General features: G+C 40.7%; 1 protein-coding gene across 5 annotated transcripts in view; it reads right to left on the bottom strand.

Annotated features, from left to right (window-relative positions):
- The window catches only part of slc20a2 (solute carrier family 20 member 2), a 40,016-nt gene extending 15,787 nt beyond the window's left edge, over positions 1-24,229 (bottom strand). For 2 of the 5 annotated variants that reach the window (XR_002873922.1, XM_023958929.1), the window contains exons 1-4: positions 24,014-24,228; positions 3,813-4,383; positions 1,513-1,653; positions 339-424 (exon numbers count right to left, since the gene is read on the bottom strand). Coding sequence is in view for 4 of the 5 variants with exons in the window: in XM_023958929.1 (XP_023814697.1) it covers positions 339-424; positions 1,513-1,653; positions 3,813-4,101 (516 nt within the window). In the remaining variant the exon portion in view is untranslated. Of the gene's footprint in view, positions 1-338; positions 425-1,512; positions 1,654-3,812; positions 4,384-10,899; positions 11,156-23,872; positions 23,953-24,013 lie in introns of those variants that run through there. The other 3 variants (XM_011478862.3, XM_023958931.1, XM_023958930.1) reach the window with 3 other exon arrangements.
- Positions 24,230-24,464: the final 235 nt, after the last annotated feature.

The following is a 24,464-nucleotide window of genomic DNA, read 5'->3' as shown; positions in this document are numbered from 1 at the left end:
CTCTCTGCTGCTCCGCACCAGTCTGCCTCTTACATAACAGATTCGCTGCTGTTGCCAAATCAAAAAGGTCTTTATCAGATGCCAGGTAAAATGCACTTGAAAGCCCATGTTTGCTTTTTAGCGTTTAAGCTCACGTGGACATCTCACTGTACATGACGAGAGTTCTAAAGTTTATTTGCTACATTATGCACAAACGTCACACGATTTTTTATTGTTTAGATTTATTGGATGAGAGTTCTTTAGTTGGCAACATTTGATCAAACCAGAAAGTATAAAGTTACATTAGAAAATATAAGATTTAGAGAAACGTGTGCAGAGGCAAGAAAAGCTTTGCCCACCTTGCTAAGGATGAAATATCTGATGAGCAGGAAGAGAAGGCCAGACATGAGTCCAGAGAGCAACGGGGAAATGAACCATGAAGCCACTGGAACATCAAGGAAACACATTTTAGTTAACAATAGAATAAAAAAATGACTTAAAACTGCAGCATCGGTCACTGAAGTCTGTCCCTGGTTTTCTTGTTCGCCTCACATTCATTGCTACAGTAACGTAGGGATTAGGTCTGAGCTTTGTGTTTGAATGAGCACAAAAGTCTAATCTGACATTGAACTTCAAATATTGTGATTTGGATTTAATGGAGCAAGAGAGCACTCAAGTTGAATAAAGCCTTAGTCACATGCACCAGTCCGCGGGGTTGACCCGCACAGCTGATGCCGGTTTTTGGGTTGTCTGGGCCCGTGGGGGGCCACATAGAGAGGAGCAGCTGAATCCTAAAGGGAGCACAGGTGTGTCTTGCCGTTTCTTTAAGGCCACCTCAAGGGACGCCAAAAAAAAGGAAAGTACGATTAGGTGCATGTGACAAGTATCAAAGTATATGTAGGGCTAGTGTAAGATGGCGTATGGGTGATGCTGTCATTCCATTCCCTAACACCACTCTCTAGTCGTTCGTTAGGAGCACGTACTGTTTCCTAGCTGACTGCACAAATGTAGCACACAAGTGCCTGTAGGATGCACACAAACTACGATCCAATTTCCAAAATAGAACATTCACTAATCATTCAGACCGTTTATACCGCCTCCATCATGCCTGTGTCTTACGTCCGTCCCTCTGCAACAGAATGCAAGCTTTACGCAGGAGTTCTACTTTCAGCCAGTAGATGCATTGATTTTACAGCAAAAAGCTGGAGAACAGGTAAACAGGTCCAGGTTTCTGTTGTGCATTCATACAATTTATTAAATTGATATATTTTAAATTTAAGGTGACGTGCCGACGCAATAACGTACATCTACACTGCGGATAACACAGTTGTCCACCACGGGTGACGAAAGTTTGATTTTGGAAGGGCAAAAACAAGAAATTATGGCAAAATATTAAAAAAAAAATAATAATAACACCCCATATTCAACCCCTTAGGGCAGTTGTGACTTAGGCCCTAAAGTGGAAACCACCTGAATTGGATTGGTGTGTATGATCATACACAAACGCCTTTACAAATAATCTTAAATCATTACCAATTTTAACGAGCTGCATCCACTGCACGCCCTTTGTGCCGATGGCCACCATGGAGAAACCGATGGTCGCTCCAACAATGCAGTGAGTCCCGGAGATGGGGAGTTTGAGGAAGGAGGCAATTAACTGCCAGACAGCCGATCCTGTGGTCAAAGCAAAAAAAAATGTCAGAAGGTAAGATAGTAAAACTTAAAACATACAAAATCCGCTAAAATTGTTCATGTTTGGCTATAAGAATCACTTTTTCCACTCTTCTCATATTGGAGCTTCTCAATGACAATGACTGAGTAAAGGCCAAATTTAGACCACATCAAAACTTGCTCAAGTCCCCAAGTCATAGCAAGTGAAATGGGTCTGCATAGCTCTAACAATTTGTTTGTGTGGGAACAGAAACACACATTGCCACTTCAATGCCATAGATTCATCTCAAGACAAACAGAAACAGCAACAGAGTGCCAGATTTTGAATGGAAAGTCCTTCAAATGTTTTTTTCCCTGTCCTCATGTCTCTGCATGTCAGACCAGAGTGACTCAAACAACTTGGTTTCTAAAGTTCGCCTCCTGAAGGTGGGCAGACAGGTTTAGACCAAGATAAGAGCAAATGCTGGTTAATGAAAGTCCTGTAAAAGCAGGTTAACTCGTATTTTTAAAAAGAGTAGAGTCTTTAAAAAAAACAGGTTTAATGATTTTCTCTGAAGAGGTTTTTTGTGCCCTGCAGCTTCTGCACAACAGTAAAACATAAATAAAATAAAAAGTCTCTTTCCTGTGTTTCAAAGAGACCCAAGCTTGTTCAAGTTCTGTCTGACCAATATGTCAAACCAAGAAAAAGGCTGGGGGAAGTCCAAAAGAATTAAAAAATGTTCAAGGTTTTAAAAACATGCTCTGTTAAAACTGATTATGTTCGCTATACCAAACCTTTTTCAGACCACGGTCTGGTTTAATAGACAATATTTGTCCGGACCAGCCTGTAAGAGGTTGAAACAGCGATTTTCTTTTTTAGCCTCCCTTAACTTTTGCTGGTGAAGTTTGTCTTCATCCTCTGTAAAATACAGCAGCAGCTTTAAACATTATTTGTACACTAGAGTTTGTGTAGGAACTATTAAAATGTTATATAGATTTTTCCTTAATCCATAACTGTCGACGTGACAAAAAAAAAAAAAAAAAAAAGAAAAATTTAAATAAAATACTTTTTTTTTTTTTTAAAGCATGAGACAGACTTTAGCCTCATCCGATGAATTAATACAAAAAAAGTTAATGAAAGTGGGGGTTTTCAATTATAGTAATAAACCTGAATCCAACATTTTAACAACTTTATATGTGACAGACAGTCGGTTGCTGAATATTATGCATTAATTCTGTGTTGTGTGGGAACAACTGTGGCTATAAATCCATTTTTGGAGTAAAGACTCCTGGGTTTTGTTTGTTAAATGCAGCTTCATTTTTTTTTTTATCTTTGAAGTCGAAGGCTCTTCAGTTTCCCCGTTGACTTTTTTTTTCTATGGGAAACTTTATCAAATACGTTTTTTGTTTTTAACTTTGCTATTTTGGGGGTTTCAATTTAGTGGCCGGCGCAGCCGCTTTAAGCAGATGTAAGAGAGAGAGCGACTTAACATGTGTCAAACAAATGAGAATCCAGTAATTTCCAAAAAAATAAATATACTTGAGAATCAGAATCAACTCAGGAGTTGATCTAAGGGCTTCCTCCAAGTAATGCCCCTTCCTTTTTTTACCCTATAATAATTTAAGGCAAATCTTAAGGGAAGTCCTCGTGGAGCTTTTAGGTCACATGGTTTGGTAACAATAATTAACTTTACTGGAGTATTTCAGTAGGTTGGCGGTAGTGTGAACAGGCTGGATCATTATTCAGATGCTCCAGAAACCCTCAAAAATGTTAAACCCACATCCAAACAGGAGTTTAGAAACACCTGTATGTGCAAAAGGAGAAGGGAAGACAAACCGAACCAGGACCAGATGCTACACAATGAGCCCAGATTCAGGCCACATGACTTCATGCTGACAGTCCAGACAAAAAGACGCAACTTTTCAGCCCATTTAGGTCATGATTTCTAGTCAGTTTCACTTAAGAATCAATTTACTTTAATGACTGATTTTGCTGCTCAAATTATCAGGTTTGATAAAAGAAATAATTGAATCGTGCATCTTAAAGCTCCAAAAATACATCTGATCTTTTCAAACAATAAAAGCATGATTAGGTCTACACCTTTACCAGAAGAGATGAATGAAGCCCAAACCCTCAGAAAACAGGTCATACGAGGCAAAAAGGACAGGGACGCTCAACTTACCGACCATGGCGCTGACCTCGCCTGCCATGAGAATGGGCACCGTGTCGTTGTAGAAGCTGACATCGATGATGCCCTTCCTGATCGTCTCTCCCACTTTAGCTCCAAGTAGTATTGAGCCCAGCGTTTCAAAGATGGAGGCCAGGATGCAGGCCTGCTTCAGCGTGACCACACCGGACCCCACTGCCGTGCCGAAAGAGTTGGCCACATCGTTGGCGCCAACCGAAAACGCCAGGATAAAGGCAATGACAAAGCCCAGAATAACCAGCCACAGATACGACTCCAAGTCCATGTTTGAAATGATTCTTTTTACACCAAAAAATTAAAAATCCAAGCTGGAGAAAAAAAATGATTTTAATATAGTAAAAAGGGAAAAGTGCTCTGTGCCTTTTTATTAGGAGGGCTCCAAGTCCACTCTTCTTCTTCGTCCCCTGTTTAGAAAGAGTTCGAGGGGAGAAGCACAGCTGCTAACTAAGAGTCTGGAGCCTAGTCCAAAGACTGGAGAGTAGTGATGGTTTCAGCACAGAACATTCCATAGTTTACAGTGAGGCAGCCGGTCTGCAGAATCTTCCACCTACAGGAGACAAAAGACAGAAACATATTAGAGGGTAAGCCATGATTACCACTATCTGACAACACCTCCATCTGATGGGACGCATCTGAGAAAACCCAAGAAAGCAAAGCATTATGTGAACAAGAGAGAAAAGTTAAACTAAAAAAGAACATGTTCTCCCCGTGCATGTGTGGGTTTTCTCCAGGGACTCCGGCTTCTTCCCACCGTCCAAAAACACGCTTGATAGGTTCATTGGTGACTCTAAATTGTCCCTAGGTGTAAATGCGAGTGTGTATGGGTGTGTGATATGTGGCCCTGCCTTTGATCACAAGTGGTCGTCATAGGCTCCGGCAGCCCCGTGACCCCAAAAGGGATAAAACTGATTAGATGATGGATGGATGTCTAGACAGACACTACAGTCTCAATTTTTAAGACACGAAAGTCCTGTTTTGGTTACCGGTTTATCAAACCAAATACGATCTTTGTCTTTTGATCAGTTAACTAGCACATCTAACTCTACGTGAACATTTTTTTTCTTTGATTCTAACAGGTTTAAGCAGTTAAAAACTGCTGCACTGCTCATTTTCTAACTGTTTTACAGCTTTAAATACCCACTACAGTCAGCAACAGTTCATCTCTGAGTAATTGGCAGGGCGGGTGGAATGGAGAGCAACCCCGCACCCTCTTCCCCTCACCCCCTCACCCCCTCACCATTGCTGAGAACTCTCCATTTACAAACCATCCTGCCACTTACAAGCTCACACGTCCCCAACCCAACATTGCCAGTGCAAGAAAAAAGACGAAAGCAATAATGGCGCTATCCAGCTGTACAGTTTTGAGCCAGATGCCAGCTTGGATCAGGACGTATCAGAATGGAGCGGAGCAGGGAGCTTATGGCGCACCCAGTGAATTTTTTCTGTCACCAATACTAGTTTTTCTAACTGCCTTTTTTCATCATATCCTGCTTCACAACGAATAAAGAAATACTCAGAAATGCAATGCTGAGCTTAATTTTCCTTAAATATATCAGACATAAAAAAATGCCACAAGAACATGTTAAAAACACCATAAATACAATTTTCATTGGAGTGGGTCTTTAAGGCACCAGACACTTTCAACAGATATTTCAATCCAAAAAAAAAATAAAAAAATGCCCACATTTCCAACAATCTGGTTAAACTGAACGAGAGATAATTTCATTACTTCCTGCCAATTCCTAGAATGCAACCCTAATAGGTCAAACTGAACAATGCATTTCTGTTCAAACCCTAGAAGAAGGGGGGAAAAAAATGCACATAAAGACTTTTGGGCAGTGACAATTGCAAATAATACAACCAAAGCTACACGATTTCTGAGTTTGAGTGTTTCAAAAAGAAAAACAAACTTTATTTGGATTCACAAAGCTCAGATTAATTTAGAATGGATTGTGTAGAATTTCCATTTATAACTAATTTTATTTTGTTATTGAAAAAAATATTTTTTTATCCAACTATCGAACAACAAAACCAAACATATGTAGTCAAAATGCAAATTCTTACATAAAAAAGCTAAAAGTACAAGAACTAGATTACTTGTTAAAATATCAGTGAATTTATTGAATGAATTTTGATTTTTGCATAAAAATCGGTTTGTTTTTACAAACAACCCAGCCCTAAAATATCTGGTAAAATATTCCATTTCATGATTGCAAACTGCTTTTAGTAACAGTTTACAAACAATCCAATGCAGCTGGAATGACCTTTTTGTACAAGGCCCGCATTTCCATGAAACAGATTTCTGTTAGACACGCCAAGTATGACAGATCGTCTTCTCATTTTGCCACCAGGCTGCTCAGTTACAGTCACCAGCAGAACACTGGCCAGATCAATGATGGACTTTAACAGGGGACGTAGCCTCCAGCTACGTCCGTTCAGCCTCTGCTGATTGCCCAATCGCCTAAAGTTTGTCCTTTTAGAGCGTCACACACTCCAGGGGAAACGGCCAAATTAGTTGATCACAGCCTGGACGGTGTGTAATAAATTAAAACCGGGTCATTCCGGAGGCTTGCTGACAGGGTTTTGACTGCAACCGTTTGGAGACGGATGCAGAACCGCTTCCAACATTGCAACAACCCTCTAGTACAAAGCACCCTCTTTGGATTTACTGTAAAGGGGAGGGTCTCAGAAATTTAAGACGCCCAAAAGCAGCAAAACAGATAAAATCCCTTCGGCAGGACATCTTGTGACGTCAAAATGTAGCCTGAAACAGATGATTCCACTTGAACTGGAGCCACTCACCGACAGTCTTTCTGTGCGTTTGTGTGTCAAACCGAATCTTTGCTCTTTCAGCCCCACCGTGGCTGCAGCAGAGCTCCAACTCTGGATGTTACACAACACGTCTGTAACAAGCTTCGGAGAACACGTTCAAAAGAAAATTGAATTGGGTGGGAAAAGAAATCATGCCGCATTGGTTGAAGTTTGCAATGCAGTAAGAATATCAGCAGAGGAGGAGCTGCTTCTGGCCCAGAAATGAGGGACACAAAAAAAACAACAACAACACAGCTTTCTTAAGATAATTGGATGTTGCAGTGGAAGAAAGAAAAGGCCATTTTCATTTTACAAAAAAAATAAAAAAGCACAAGGACACCAACAGTGAAGGAGGTTGCAAGTGGTATGAAACGTGCAACGCCACAAAACGACTCATTGTAGGTTTTATCACTTCCTTCCCCTTTACTCTGTGCATGGATGAGTAATGCCAGTCATTTCAAAGGGGGCGCTGCTAGCACGTTTATTTCCACGCTTAATCCAGTTGTTGTTAAAGGTGAGCGTTTGGTGGAAAACAGCTTGAAAGGCTGGACTAGAACATTCTCTCAGCGTGAACAGACTGCGTGCTCTGCACAGTGCGGGGGCATGCACATCTTTTCAAAATAACCCTCAGCCTGTGGTGACGCACGCCTCCAAAGCCAGAGGTCCGCATGGAACAGTTGAGGTCATTCGCCGCTATCCATTGTCCTTTGCTAAACGGCAAAAAGCCGACCATTTGTCTCCATGTAACCTCTGCATGCGCTCAACTCGCACGGTGACTAAATTAATCAAAGTCTTTTCCAATTTCCATGTGAGAATCTCATTAGTAAACAAAATGAATTAGAGAGATTAACCGATTAACTGCATCTCTACGATTAATCATTCGTGAAATGATTAATAAATCAGCAGAAACCTGAGATTTTTGAAAATCCACCATATAAATTGACACGTTTAATGAAAACCGAGTAACACACTTCATGTACCACACTTCAGGCACAGTGTTAATAAACATGGTGCTTAGAAAAAAAAAAAAGGTCACAAATACTAGTTTGCTTACCTCGCAAGTATTATTTCAGAGTATGTAGATTGAATTGGGGCATATGTAGGTTATTTTTAATGGTGTATTTTGGTGTAAGGGAAGAAAAGACTAACAAATACAAGTGGTTCACTGATCAGTAACCTGACTAAAGAAAAAATTAAAAGAGACCAGTATCTTAGGCTTTGGTCACTTACACCCGCACAGGTTTTTGGGTTGTCCAAATCTTAAAAGAAGAAGTACGGGTGTGTCTTGTTCACTTGGGGCTCATACGGTCACCTCAAGGGATGCCATTGAAAATGGAACGTACCATTGTCTTGTGTGTGGCAAGTGTGTCGTGAAGTTTTTGTAAGATAAGGTAAGTCACACACACCAATGACGTACAGGTGATGCCGTTCTATGGTGCCCTTATGCTGCACTTTGGTCGTTAGTATGGTGCGAGTTCTGGCTCTGACTGACCCCACGCGAATGATGTTTGCATGTGATCAGTACGTGCCCATAGGATGCCCACAGAAACTATGCTCCGATTGTCTAATTTCCTCATTTCTAGTAGTCAGTTCAGAAAGTCCTGGGTTTTATTTTGCCAATTGGCATCCACAATTAGTCTAATCCATGTATTTATGTCCAAAAGTATTTGTTTACACAAGAAGTGTTGGGCTTTGGACAGCAGTTACAGAAAGCTACTACCACACCATTTCAGCAATCAGGTTCAATGTCCTATTAATTCAAAGCTGCTTCGTCATATACAAGGTTCTAGACTCACTTTGTACTGTGGTTGCATCAGTGTGTTGAAGGTTTTTTTTTTTTTTACACCAGCACAAAAAGGTAGGTGCCCCTACATTTTCAGCCGCATAGCATTTACCAGCAGTTTTACAGGGTCACTTTTTGTTCTTCAATTGCTGTCCATTTGCTGCTGCTGACAGGGAGAGGGGACGCTCGGGCAGCACTTTTATTACACCAATAAATGGGTTTCCTGGATGTATTAGAACTTTTAGTTATAAAGAAAGGAACTTTTGCCAGCTGCGGTCTTCCCACACCTTTAACATATATGCAGTGCATTATATTATGGGCTTTACTGCACCCGAGTGGTCAAACCACCCTCTTGGACATGAATACACCAGACTATTTTAGGACGGCAACCCCCCGCACCACATTGTTTCCATACAGTTTACTAAATAATCAGTTAACACTTTGGCTTAACCCTTTAAACACTGGAGCTAAAGCTTCTTTCCACCACTGTTGGCGCCTAAAACGGATTTTGAGATGGAGAAAACAGCCTTAAGCTTCACTTTCTGGATTGACAATAAGAAGAATGTTCCAAAATATAATGAGAGCACCATTCACGGGTTCCTGTAAAAAGCTAACAAAAAATGATCTTTAGGTTAAAAAAAATATTTTCCAAAAATATTTTAATCCACCGGAGTTCTGCAATGCAGAATAAATAATCCCTCTATTTAATAAATGCATTACATTTTTCCTGCCATGTGCAGTACCACCGACAGCCTTATGGGGTCGCTGTTCTGTGCCATTTGACCCACAGCTGCAATAACCTCTAATTTTTCTGACTAGTCTGCTGACAGATGCGGAACAGGCCTGAACAATCCTGACAAAAAAAAAAACAAAAAAAAAAGTTGCTAATCTGTCGTTTAATCTGCCATCATCCTCTATGACTCGCCACTATGACCAGTAATTGGAAATAGAGATGAAAACATGCAGGAATAACTACACCCCGGCCAATCAGAGGTTAGCTCGTACCAATCACTCTCTATGATTGATTTAGACCAGTGTTTTTCAACCAGTGTGCAGCGGCACACTAGTGTTGTGAGATGGTCAGGTGTGCCGTGAGAAATTACCCATTCACTGATCTAAAAACATTTACCATCTCCAGGATATCAGCTCTGTGTTCATCCATACAGGCCCTGATAAAACTCTTAGGAATATGAAAGATCATAAAATACTTTTTTCTTTGTGTTTTTTATTCTAATAAAGACACTTTGATAAGAATGACGGTACCGCAATTTAGCCGCAGCTTCAGCTCCGTTTTCTGAAAAGTCTTATCAAAGTTTTATCAAACATATTGTGATCATATAATTGTTCTAGAATTACTACTGCCTTTGCACCAACATTGAAATAAATATAAAAAATAAATAAATCACAATTTAGAAAGAATACATTTGGCTTTTTGTGAGGTTACATAAAATTGCATGTTATAAATAAACTGGAGGAAAAAACAACTACTAGGGTAAAATTTCAAATAATTTAGTTGAAAATTATTACGGATAACTAACCACTTTTATGACATCTTTTTGAGAAAAAAAACAGCTGCAACTTCAGCTTTTTCTGCCACAATTACGGTATCAAAAAAATGCACGCGAGATTGTGGAGGGACTGTAGATCAATACAGACTATAGAGTTTCTCCTTTTTTCAATTTTTGAAAAAAAACAGCTACGATTTGAATACTGTTTGTATATTTAAGAGTTTGCAGTTTAAACTACATTTATAAAATTATTTTTAACACCCATGTTGCAACAAAATCCTTCATACAGCAGGAAAAGTCTCTTTGCTCACCTCATCCCCAATTTTTCAGGCTCTCTGTTAATTGTTGTTTTCCAAAATGAACAAACAAAAACCAAATTGTTAAAAGCCATTAGGAAAAATGTTGAGTTCTCCAGGTTTTAAAACCAGAAAGAAAACTGCACCTGACAGACAGGTTAGAGGGATTTTCAACAGCCCTGATCATTCTTGTGCAAGTTAAAATTAGGCATTTTGTTTTGGACACAGAATTCCACAGATAGTCCAGCAACATCCCCTACTCCCCCCCAGTGTTTATACTGTGACAGCACCAGCCTCTGGTGGCATGTTGAACTGTAAAAATGTGAGCAAACTGCTTACTGCAGTTTCTTTCCTAACCGTTTGCCGCCGCTGCTGAAAAGCTCTCATTAATCTGCCTGTGTTGCCACTGCACCACAGCTGGTGCAAACGCTGTCACGAGCTACAGCCTGCATTGAGAGGCAGTTACGCTCTCCAAGCACAGCTTTAACCCCCCCATGCCAGCTGGTTGCTGTACCTGAAGCTTCAAAAATTCTGCCGTCTGTGCCACCAAGGACGCGCCGTTCAACAGATGCCAAGTTCAAATGAACGACTTGGGATCAAGGACGATATTTGTGACACACAATCAGGTACAGTACAGGAGCAGCAGAGCATGAAAAGCTACTCACCTTCATCTCTCCTCACCTCTGAGGAGCCAGAAATGACAGCGATGAATGTCAAGGGAAACGACAACAAGACGATGGAGTCAGCATGCACTAGCCTTAAAATAAAATTAGGGGGAGAGCTGAAAAGAGATGAGTGGAGGGGGAAGAGGAAGCTTGGAGGGGAATCAGCAGGTTGGAGGTGTTGCAGGACAGAAAGGGAGGAGTGCAGGCTAACAAGCTAGAGGGAGACGGCGAGCCACTCAGCCGGTTGAGTCTAGACGGTCTTTGAAAGAAACATATCTGCATTCAATGCACAAACGAGCCAATGAGAAATAAATGTCGCAGGAGCTGTGCTGCACAGCTGACTGGCTGTCAGTGTGCAGAAAGGAGGGACGGGCTGAGAGCGGCCAATGCGTGTAGAGGGAATAACTGACAAGTTTGGGGGGTGGGGGTGTGTGGGGAAAACCATGCAGATCAATCCAGAGGTCACAAACTTTTCCTTCTTCACTTGTGACCCAACCCACAAAGATTTGATGCCTTAAAGGACAAACGTGCGTCAAACAGCAGCATAAAGCAGGCAAAGGCCGTCAGCTTTAATCGACTAGTTGTAAGAAGAAGAAAAAAAAAATCTGTTTAAATCAAGGGGACTGGCTTTGGCCGCCCAACACAGAAACTCAAACCATGGACACAATTACATGCTGGAATCCACCCATCATTTCTCACTGCAGCAATTGTTCCTTTTAAGACGAGCTCAACAATATAGCTCTACGCTGCTCAGCTTCAGAATGCAGCAAAAAGAATACACACAGACAGGATAAAGAAACCACCCGTCTAAGCTCCCTATGCTGCATTTTCTTCACACCAACGAAAGAATAAAAATAAAAAGACGAAACCCCTAAAACTGGACTGATCTCGGGGTCATTTTCAGCAATCCTCCATTACATGCCAAGATAATTTGTGGAAGTCGCATTGCCATCTTAAGAGTGTTACACGGAGTACTAAACAAATAGAAATTTAAATTATTCCAATATTCTGCTGCAAACACGTCAAGCTAGCACAGCCGGCATTTTCTTCTCCGAGTTAAAGTGTTCCCATAATTTCATAAACCCAGAAGACTAATGTTGTGTTCGTCAGAGTTCCTGCCGGTTTCCCCTCTATCATCTACCCTTCTGTCCTCCAGCAAAGTCTGCCTGCAAAAAGCCAATGTGCGTCAGCTGCACCTGCTGCCTGCGACTCTGCTTCACAGCAGGGAGGCGCTGTGTCGCACAACGCAAACACACACAAACCCCACGTACACACACTGCAAAGTCAGGCTCAGTCAGCCTGCCATGGAAGTAGGGGGGGTCTCTTAAGAATGACAACAACGAGGCATGTTTCTCTACAAACCATCTTCAAAGGTTCCTCGTGCATCAAATTTCCATAAACACTTATTCTGCAACAAAAGAGGCCAACTGTCAAAAAACAGATGCCACAGAACAATAGATTCAAAGAGATCTGCAGGGGGAAAAAAAAGCTCTTGAATCCAGTTTAATCTGAATTTAAAGCTCATATTCTGGATGCAGATTACAGCAAATCACAATGAAGAACTGTTTCCAAAACACAATCCTGTCAAAGGTTTACATCTATACTGCAAGGTGACACGTAGAACAGGAACGGCTCTAATGAGGAGTGTAGTAGAATGCTAATGATAAGATGTTTTCAGGGTCACCGCTACTGTTTATGAACAGACAGTCATAAACTACAGCAAGTTAACCATCAACACCAGAGAATGTTTAGGTAGATTTCCAAAGGTTCATTAGCAGCAACAAGTTCAGAGCTTCAACAAGACAAGTCTTCAACAAAAAGCTCCAAAACACAACATTGTTTAGGGTAACAAAATCCATCTTTAGCTGGTCTCTTATACCCAAAGTTGGTGTATTTTTAAGGCTAAAGTATTTGGTAGTTGGTGACTTTAAGGTACATTTTGTTTTTAGGAAATTGAAGACCATAAAAAGATGTAAATTTTTAATGAGATTAAAATTACCTGAAACAAAAATTACCAAACAATCGGCTAGTATTACATTTATCAACAATAAATCAAATGTTGGTATAACAGCAGACAACCCCCACCCCCACTACACCCCCCACATACAGCTACTTGTGTTAGCCTTATGTTTGAATTCTCCTAAGGTCATCTCTCTCTGGTTTCAGTGGACAGAGGTTTGCCCCCCCCCCCACTTTGAAATGGCGAAGTGACTAAGGAAGCTCCTCCCCGACAGTTTCAAGTAACGGGGGCCGACCCGCTTAACTGTCTTTGCACTGTTTTTACTCCAACATTATGTCTGCAAAGATGGTTCACCAATCATTTGGTATCATTTTAATACAATAAAGACCACAAAAATGTTTAATTTTGGGGGGGCAGAAATGCATCTTCATGTATTTTTAGAAGAATCTGAGGACAAATCTAAAGCATAAAAAAATCCCTAATGCCTAAGCAGCACCAAACAAAGACAGCAGGCTGAAAATAAATCTGTGAGCTGCAGAACTTATTACTCACCGCTTAGAATAACCCAAAAGCCTCATAACAATCCTAATAGAACAATCAACATGCATCAGACCCAACAGCCTCATAACCTGAAGTAAAGTCCAGCATGTTGGGCTTTCATGTGACCAACACAATTGGCCTCATTACCGACCAACAGCTGAGGCTTTTTGATGCTGTTGACTTCTTTCCTCTCGGTCATCCATGATCCTGAAGGTTGTGGTCACCTTAACCTCGACCGCTCTTCCCAAAAGACAGTTTTTCCATAAATCTGGACTGGTGTGCAGTATTATATCAAGCCATCTTCATCCCTGTCCATTGACTTCTGCTCTTCCATCGATCCATCCCTCTACCTTTCATATAAACAAAAACGATCTGTTCTGTACTCGCTAAAGACCAGCAGGACTTCAGAGCTAACCCTTTTGTCTCAGCGGTTAGGATTGGTAATCCACCGCTGGCATGCTGGCAGACTTTAAACTGTGTTACTGGGGCAAAGTGGGTCTTTGTATGTGGGACTGTTAAGACCAAAAGCCTGAAAGGGATGACGTCCACAACTTCAATCTCAACACATCAGTTTTTTTGTTTTAATGACTTGGTAACATCTAACGATCTTTAAAAAAAAGGAAGGTGTCATGGACCAAACACATGGGAGTGTCACACTATTCATTAAAAAACATTTTGAAGAAACAAAGGTTGTGTCTTACTACCTGGTGCAATATAAGGCGTACACCATTTTTCGGGGTGTCAACAATTCCAATATCCAGTACCATGGAAATTTCCCAGAAGTCTCTGCGAGAAACTAGTGTGTTTTGATGCAGACTATATTGGGGAACATTGACCACAATGTACTGCGATTGAACAATTATTTGAAGATGAAGAAAAAGCCCCCTGGCTAGGGGAGTGACGATAACCGCATCACCGCACGTTTTTTGAAAGTTCTTCATATGGTGCGTGATTGGAACTATGATTAAACACATTCATCTTTGCTGATAATTTACTTTTTCTGCTAGGCCTGTGTTCAGACTTCAAGGGCTTCTGGGGGAAACCTTTTATTACTGTTCTCCTTCACTCCCTCTACTCACACACGCGCACGGTTTTAGAAGCACACACACACCGTCATCCTACAACAGAAGTTTCCGTCTTGCGTGGAAATACGACAAACTTACTGCGTTCTAATTATTCATTTCCATTGTATTCATTTCCATCTAGTAGTCTACATACAAGCAAATGCATCCGAATGGAGAGGAGCAGGGAGCTTGTGGCCCACCCAGCGTAATTTCTATGTCACAAATACAATTAATTTTAAACAGCATTTCTTTTGTCTGATCCTGATTCACAATAACTTGAATAAAGAAATACTCAGAAAAACATTTTTAAGCCTAAAATTTATTAATTTTTCTATTAATATATTAGAAAAATGCTGCAAGGACATGAAAAACAATTTTCATTGGAGTGGGTTTTTTAATTAAAAAAAATATATATATATAAACAATTTCTTTTTATGGTTTTTTGTGAGACCAAAATGAATTGCAATTGGTTTCTTGGGTTTTAGCAGGCAGACACTTGGATCTAAAAAAGTGAGAAGGGTGATCTATTGTTTCACCTCTCACATGTATGTTTCTTTAGGTTTTGCTTTCTGGGAAAGTTCTGCAGGACACCAGCACCCTGCCAAAGAACCAGCGAGCAGCAGGTTAAACAAGGACGAGGATGCTGTTACACTGGACCATACCACAGAGGAACAAAGGCAACAAGTCATTACAACCTCTATTTTTGGATGCAGGCAATGAACATTTTTACTATTAATAAGCATTTTCTGGGTGTTTTACACATGTAGTAACATCACATCATAGCAGTTTTAAATACACATTTTCTAGCTTGTAAAATTCTTACATAAGTCTGTCTAAATGAATTACAGAGACTGAAGGGGAAAAAAAAGAATAACAGAAAAGTACAGAGGAAAAGAAAATGAGAGTGAATGGTCCCACCTAAGCTGGATCTGGTGGCCTGTGCCCTCCTGCTCTTAATCCTGGCTTCCAGCACATGACCCAGCTAACAGTATTATGAAGTGCTTTGACTAGACCTGCTTCTGGGCACACGTAGTGAAAGACGACACACGAGTTCCAAGAACACATGTGCATGCACACACTCTTAACTAAGGTTGGTGTTCACGATCTGAGCTCAATAAAAAATAAAAATAATAAAAAAGGATAAAGGTGTGGAAGTCAGTGAGTCAGTGGATTAGCCTGGCACCGATTTTCTGCACAAAAACTAGGAATAAAGCCTAAATATGCCGCCCTCATTAATAACCGAAAGGCAGTTTATTTAGCTATAATTCTACTTCATTTTGTAGTTTGCTGCATTACTTATGATTGAATGAACGCTTTTACAAATGGGGTCTAGGAATACCATCTAATAATGTGGTTGGCTTAGTCCCACAGCAGTTTACTGGAGCTGATCGGAGATCTGTCAGCATTTAGATAAGATGTCCCCATCGTCTCGTTAAACACAAATACTGCTCAGCTTCTTCTCACAACAAACCGGATCATTTTCTCCTCTAAAAGACAATAAATTTCACATGACAGAGAACATATGAAGGACCAGATGAAATTCAATCATACAATGGAGCAGAAAAATATACAGAAAAATACACATGTTGTGTGTTAAGGAAGTTTTAATCAGTCCTGTTCATTTTCCATTTGCTTGGTAATACATTAACTATGGAAGTAAAAAAATATACATGAATCCACCATCTGCTGATGAACTTGTGTGTTTTACAGTTTTATTTCGTGTTCTTGTGGCATTTTTCTGAGGGAGGACATGCATTAAGGAATTTAAGCTCAAAAATTGCGTTTTGAGTATTTCTGTATTGAAAATCTTACTCATTGATGTGATCCAGGTGTCACTCTGACTCCAGGTACAAACATTTCCAGTGACGGCATCCTTTGAGGCAGTGCTTTTGACGTGTCCTACTTCCTTTGTGTCCTGAGAGCAGCCACAGCAGGATCAGGGGTGAGGACAACACACTCTGACAAATATTCTGCTCTTCTTCTGGGGAACGGAGGTTTGCCTGTCTGAACTAACTTTAATCCGGTTGGGCTGAATTATTTTTGAGACTGCCCCACCGTCCACATCAAATTAGTGCCTTGTGTCTGGCCCACAGGGAACACAAAGCTCAGACCCATTATTTTCATTGGGTATCCCAGACTTTTAAAACAAAGCCTCTTAGAACATATGTGATTTCATTTATTTATTTATTTTTAAAGAACAAGCTGCATTAGGATGAAGAGCCTGCAGGTGAAGTCTGTCCAAACAGAATTTTGTGTTGCTCCTGCTTTATAATAAAGGGTACATTCAAAATCAAGAGAACTTGTTCAAATGCAGGTTTATAAAAACCTTCCTTGCATGTTATTCAGTCACACTTCAGCAGAATTGAGGGAATGTTCTGTGTTTCAAAACATGTTTTTGGGGAAATAAGCCCCGTTGAATCCATCTAATAAATCAAATTGGACTCCTCTGATGCTCAAGGCAGGACAGACCACCAGGCAGGACTCAGGTGGTGAGATGTTCTCCAATTCAGTTTATTTACGAATCACCAGCTTACAGCCAAACAGCCTCAGAGCTCTATACAAAAGCGCCAGGTGCCGCTTTATTAATTATGAATATTATATTCTAATTCCAATAAAGTCAGATTATCTTCATTGAACACTAATAGTCATAAAGGGCTAACAAAATTACATCAAAAAGGTTTTCGACGTAGTCGCTGTACTGGTGACAGTTCTATTGTCTGAAGATAAGTACATTTTGTGCCCTTTGTGCTGCATAATTTTAAAAAGTTTAACCGAACCCCCTTTTCAACTACTGATGCAAGTAGTTCATCTGTAAACTAGCAGGAGAGTGTGTAAACAGAGAGCTTTCCCACCGACAGCTGAGAGGTTTAGCCATCGCTGTATTTTATCCGGGCTGGGGACTGGCACAGGGAGATCCAGACTTGGGCCCCCTTATGGCTACATAGTTAGGCTGCAGTGCGAAGGGCCCAAGGACCCACAATGGAAGAAGCTCATTGCACACCCTGGGAATCGAACCCAGATATCCCACATGTCAGCTTGACTTGACCAGCTACTTTTTTTTTTTTTAATGGCTGTAAAAAATGAATTCAGTTATCAAGGAATTAAAAAAAAAAAAAAAAAAAAAAAGTGTCTCTGCCTTTCACATTGAAAGTAATACCCCAAATTCCTTGCCCTCAACATATAATTTAGAACAGAAACATTTAATGTTATTTGATATTTATTTTTTTGGGATGGTATGCAGAAGTTTGCACTGCTTAATAAACCCTTAAAAAATAAGAAAAGCATCAAAGGAGGAAGATTCAATTTAAAATATGAAATGGAAAGTTTAAATAGGAGCAGATTCAGTACACGCCACAGTGTGCGCTGTTGAAACACGGACAAGTAATGGAAGAAAAAAAGAAAAAGGGACATTTAGAAAAGCCTGCAGGTGAAGTCTGTCCAAACAGAATTTTGTGTTTCTCCTGCTTTATAATAAAAGGGACAAGTAATGGGGAAAAAAGAAAGGACATTTAAGAGTATGCTAAGCAATCAAAAACATGCAATGAAGCACTCAAGGCATTTTTTTTGAAGCTGTGGCGTAATGCATGCACATCACAAAGGGAGCACAGGTACTTCTGAACAATGTGAATGTGAAATACTCTATTTTACAAAATGACAAACTTATGGACAACTGTCTTTCACTTCAATCCACCACTATTGTCTGATTTGATTTACTGCCAACCAACAAGCTGGCATTTAGATGGAAAGCCCTGGTTTTGGGACGCCGCCCCCTCCTCCCAACATCACGGCTCTTTGGTGTCACATATCCACCACTAACTCTTGTTGCTAAAGGCTGTGGGAGCGGCGGAATGATTTGGCTAGAAATAGCTTTGTCACATGAGTGTGCAGTGACCAGTCAACCAGCTGCTCGTCCTTAGATGGAGAACTGCCCCGTTTGAACAGTTGAGTGCAACAGGACGGCAACATTATCATCAACACATCACAAAAGAAAGGCGCATGGACGGGCGAGTCCGTCAGATCCTTAAGTTCATACATGCTTCTGAGGACAGTGATGCACAAACGTGTTTTAAACACTTTGACAATGTTTTAAAATGTCCAAAAATCTTCAACACTTATTTACAAAAAGATCTGAAACGACATTCCCAACGTCAACATTTTCCCATTCATGCTTTTCTTTTCAGCTTTGTCTTCAAGTATCTTTCAACCCCCCACCAGGACTATGGGACACATGCATGACACAGCTATGATATCACCTTTCTGACACACCTAAGACAAGCGTACAGTCCTAACAAAAAAACAAAAATAAAAAAAAGAATGACATTACAGTAGAGGTTAGAACAGAGAGCCGATCTATTCTTCCCATCAAATAGAAACCACAACGCCTCACAGTTTAGCAGTAAACCCACCATTAGCATACTTAACACCAGGCCAGAACACAAACAAGAGACGCTCTGTGTGACAGCGCTTTGAAACAGACCCTGCTGCTCACAGAAGGCCACCAGAGACACTACAAAACAGCTCTCATGGTCCAGGCAGGGTGCAGAACCAGGCCAACAACTGGACAAAGGGTCAGGGAAAGAAATCCTTTTCAAAAAAGTAATACTTCTTATGTTGTGGCAACCCTTTTTTTTCCTTTTTACAAAAATTGAAGTCATTTCATTTCCTTAACAACAGTGATGTGTGGGAACCTCTCAACTATTTAAATGAGTTCTCTTATCCTAAGCAATCAGAGCAAGAAAAGCTTAGAGGAAAGTCTAGAGTCAACATCATGAATAAATTATTTAGTTGTTGCAACACCAGAAAAGATGAACACTACACCAAAAATCAGCCGTTCTGTGAAGGCACGTGACTTAAAGAATTACAGTAAGTGTCATCCAGTCAGGCAGGCGTGATGACTGTCAGTAAGAAAACATGGATTACAGAAAGCTTAGAACAAAAACATATGTATGATGCATGCCTAATGCAAATACAAGAGCAGATATTTGGCAGCTAATTTGCCCTAAAATTTGATCTGTGCATGATGTTTTTACCTCCAATATTCATTCTATCCTTCCTCTTCTTATCCCACTCTAGTGGTTGCCTCTTCAGTATTCTCCCCCCCCCAAAAAAAAAAAAAAAACTAATGCCATCCACTCCACATAACCAGTGGAATGACCATCCAGACTTTCTGTAATGACATGCATCTCTGGTACATGCACGGGCATGCACGCACGCTAGGCTATCATGTGATGTTGCTATGGAGAAGCAGCACTCAGACATAAGAGGGGGGATTGTGCTCTCGGGGCAAGGTGGGTTTATCAGACTGCTCTCCGACTTCGCCACCAACCGAGCGCAGAGTTGACTCCACTTCTGGCAGAAGGGTCAGAACGCAGGGGATCCTGAGAAACCCTGACAGCTCGCCATTTTCACACTCCCCGCTTTAGAGGAGGCTTTAAAAACATGAGGTCATTGAAAATTTTTGCACTGTAAATCAAGCCAGAGATAATAAAAATCTTTTTAAAAAAGGAGAAGTGTAAACATGAGTAATACATATTTACTTTACACCGCTTTGCAAATTAAGACCTGCCCATAATGACTCAAAAGAAATGCCAGACTAAGGTTAAGTTATATTAAACAGATGTCCTCCCCATTTGTGTAACATGAGATGCTAAACACAAAAGAGGAACATGCCAAATTGCAAAAACTGCTGTCAGTCTATGTCCCACCATGAAAAGGCTGAAGCACTAAAGACTAAAGAAGAATTCTCCTTTCTGCATCCAGTAGCAGCTCAACTGCATCAGTCTAAACCATTGACTCTATATGAGAACTGGACTGAGCGGGTGTAACGCAATCCATAGAAAATGACTGACTTCCGGATTTAACGAAAAAAATTCAGTCAATTCAGTCCCAGTTTTTCTGCGATACAGATACCGCCACCTTAGTCTAGTTCTCACATACACTTAACGACCTGTACAGATCATTGACCAACTTAGTCTGCCAACTCGGAGGACTAAGTTGGTCTCAATAATATATATAATATGGGCGACAGTGGCCCAGGTGGTTGAGCGGGTCGTCCAATGATCGAAGGGTTGGCGGTTCGATCCCCGCTCCCTCAAGCCAAATATGTCGTGTCCTTGGGCAAGACACCTCACCCTCCTTGCCTCCAGTGTGGCTCCACTGGTGTGTGCATGTGCATGTATGATCCCGGTGATGGTCAGAGGGGCCGTAGGCGCAAACTGGCAGCCACGCCTCTGTCAGTCTGCCCCAGGGCAGCTGTGGCTACAACCGTAGCTACCATCACCAAGTATGAATGAGGAGTGAATGAATAATGGACACAATGCAAGCGCTTTGAGTGTCTTGAATTATTATTATTATTATTAATAAAAGTACTTGTTCTCATCTCGAACGTTTGACAAATTTTGTGTAGCCCACCTTCAACTGGCAGGGGTGTGTACTTCCAATAAGATCACCCCTAATTTGTGGGAGTGGTTGCCATAGAAACAATGACTCAGACCGATTTGGACCAATACTACTTCCTGGCATCGTCTATATAGAATTAGACTTCTGACACACAGGTCAGTGTGCATGCCGTTAGTAAAACAGCTTTCTATACAACCAGATTAAAGAATATTATGAGGTAATGCAGCATTGGCGGCCCACACACACACAAGGGATATTCGCGGTACAAAGCAACAAAGGCTTAAGGTAAATTACACACCAACTGAATGGGGTTCTTAGAATGAAATGCAAGTTGTAAACAGCATGTGTACCAACAGAGAACACCCCCATGAAGCCAGTATACTCTCCAGGCAACTTGTTGAACGTGAAAACACTCATACAACTTTCTTACAAATAAACTGTCTTCTCACGTCAGGGTTCAGGCCAAATCTTCAATAAAAACACATTCTTGAGCTGCTCAACTTAACTCCACAACAAATATGGAGCACTTACCATGTGGATTTACAGTTGACTGCATTGAAAGTGTGGTCTAAGCTGTGGCTGCACCCCGTCTCTACAGTACACGCAATTTACTGTGAATCACTGCAGTATTGTTTTTTGTCCCCCAACTGTTTAGCAAAAGGGATTACACTCACAAAAGGCAGGTCATAGTACAGTCAAATGTGAACAGAATCTACTAACCCACCTGGTTTCCACAATACAGGCATAGAAATTCTGAACTAAGGCTGAGTCAAACAGACTGGATGATCTCCAGCAAATCTGTCTGACAAAGCCTGACGCAACTAAGCACAGAAGTGGAATTGACAAGTTTTGAGTAAGCAGGTGGTCCTTAACTTAGACAGCTTTGAATGCAAAGCAGTGGATTATTTACCTGTAGGGACACAAGAATCCCCCTTTTTTAAATACACACCTTAGCGTGGGAAAATCTTCTACAACCACCAACGAGTCCTCCGAGTCAGAACGCCACAATTCCCGGATAATTACATCCTGTTTTATTTCCTAGGACAATTATTTTATTACTTTAAAAATGGCGGAACCCATAATGGGATAGAAACCACAAGAACTTTAAGTACTTGCCATAATCCTAAGAGACAATTATGTTTTTAGAAAAAGAAAAAAAAATGTAGAGTATTATGCTAGAGCCTTTGAAAATTTGGTAGGTGTGTTTTTAAACTCTACAGGGATGGGACAGGGAGAGGCTGACAGATTGTTTCTTATTCCACAAATCTGGTCAACAACAACTTCAGATTGCAAACTTCCAGGTTATTGCAAAGTTTATGGGAGTAGGAAGTCAAAGCACATATCGTATCAGTCAAATTATGCATCTGTCTTATGGCCTTGATGACAAGACAAGACAAACGATAATTGGCGACTTGTGTTGTGAGCATCGATGCGACCTTTTCAAAGCAGGGCAATGATGAGAAAAAAAAAACAAAACAAAGTCAAACATGAAGGATAGAAGCAGACCCTCGCAATAATGTTCCTTCTCACCACTCCTTATCATAGAACATTAATCATTAACTAGTGAAGCCCATTGAGGCTGCTTCAGTTATCCATTTCCACAACCCATGTAATGTAATAAATTTGATTTAGTGTGGTTACATGAAATACATAATGACATGCAATTTACGACAGGTTTATTAACTTTAATACATGTATTTTTTCTATTGATCGATGTAAGCTTTGCACATGTGTCAAATAAACAAAAAAATTAACTCATTTTAAATTAAAACAAAATAATTATTTGGTAAAATATTTTTATTACACAACTTGTGTTAGGAACACTATGAATGATTGACATGGGTTTGGTTACATCTATAAACACAATGGTTTGTTTGGACCACGTCAATGAGGCTTGTCCCTACAGGCAGGGACAAACTGTTTCACAATAAATGGTTTATCGCACAGAAACAAATTACATCAACGTGTACCATCAAATTCTTCAGTTAATTTTTTGTCATCACTATTTCAAAGACCCACTCCAATCCTCTTTTGGTCCATTTTAAAAGCAGTGGTCTTTTAATTACGATTATGCAATTTCTAGCCAAAATTTAAAAAACTGTATTTTAGAAAATAGTTTCTGCAAAGCAGTAGTGGTTCATTAGAAATTCACCTCCAAGTGCAACCAGTCCTGTTGCAAGGAGTGAGCCCACCCCTTCCACATCATCCATCAGAATGGAGAAGGGAGCTTGTGGCTTGCAGTAGTAGTCTCTACGTCGCACCTGCTAGCTTTTTTTAACTGCATTTTTTCTCCTGATTCACAAAGATTTGAATAAAGAAATACTAAGAAGTGCAATTTTAAGCTTCATTTTCTTTACGCATGTCCTCCTTTAGAAAAATACACAGTGACGTGTTAAAAACATCAAAAACAAATTAAAAAATAAATAAATCAGAGCAGGTCTTTAGATGGGTTTTTAATCATCAGTTATGTATTTTTTGTGTTTTCGTATCCTTCCGACTGAACAGTTTAAATTTGTTTTTAATGTTGATTTTTCCCCATTTGTAACCTGCCACTTTTCAAATAAAGTTAGAGATGAAAAAAAGTTGCATTTTGTGTATATATTCCCAATGTAATGAAAGTGTACAGTGCGCATGCGCGTTAAGAGCCAACGGTAATTTGTGAAACCGAACGGGGAGAAATGTCGCCTGGTAAACGCGCAAGTGAGAAAACCAGTGCCACAACACAAGTGATAATCAAAGCAGAGTTGAGACAACTGTGCGATAAATCCCAGTTACTCGCCTAAACCAGCAGATGGGTTGATATGCAGCCGACGCCATTTGTCTCTATTGTCGAAATGTGAAACACACACACACGTGTTCACTCAACAATTATGGCTAAACACACAAATATGGCCACATTTACGGAAAGTCCAACAACAAAAAATACACCATCTAAGATTATGGTGTTTTCGTGAACTGCAGCTATTAGTACACAGTCGGACTTACTCTGTTAAACACGAAATTCACTCACCAGGCCTGTTTTGTTCCTTAAAGAAGCAAGAATTAAAGCTCAATACAAAGAAATACGCGTGGAATTGCCTGGAGAAGGAGACTTCCACCAGCCAGGGCACGCGCGTATGGGCAGCACGTTCTGTGCTCTGAACAGTCTTACCTCCGAAACCCGCCGGGGAAGTAACGAAGCTGCTCCGCTCGGCTCTCGTGCGCTTTCCCAGAAAACGCCACTCGCGGCGCGTGGGCAGCGTGGAACGATTTCAGATTCCAACAGAGGCCGTTGAAGCTCCGGAATGGGTGCCCTCCTCCCGGCTCGATCCGGCGCCCGCACTAGTAGCCCAGAATGTGGAGTCGGCTGCTAGTCTCATCCGGGCATTTAAATAGTGGCTGCGAGGAAGGAAGGGGGGGAGGAGGGGGGGGGGGGGGCGGTCATTCAGCCGCGTGCAAGGTGACACCAAACTGGGAGCAGAAGAGTATATGGTCACTGTAATATGCAACATGAAAAATGGGTTCCAGCACATCAAGATAATAATCCAACGGACTCAGTCTTTTGGAAAACGTTCAGATCTAACCACTTATAAATTTTACATAACAATAAGTCTATTTTATTT

Source organism: Oryzias latipes, chromosome 9 (assembly GCF_002234675.1).
Source record: "Oryzias latipes chromosome 9, ASM223467v1".
NCBI lineage: Eukaryota > Metazoa > Chordata > Actinopteri > Beloniformes > Adrianichthyidae > Oryzias > Oryzias latipes.
Note: the sequence above shows the minus strand (reverse complement) of the source record. Positions and strands in the feature narration are given on the sequence as shown.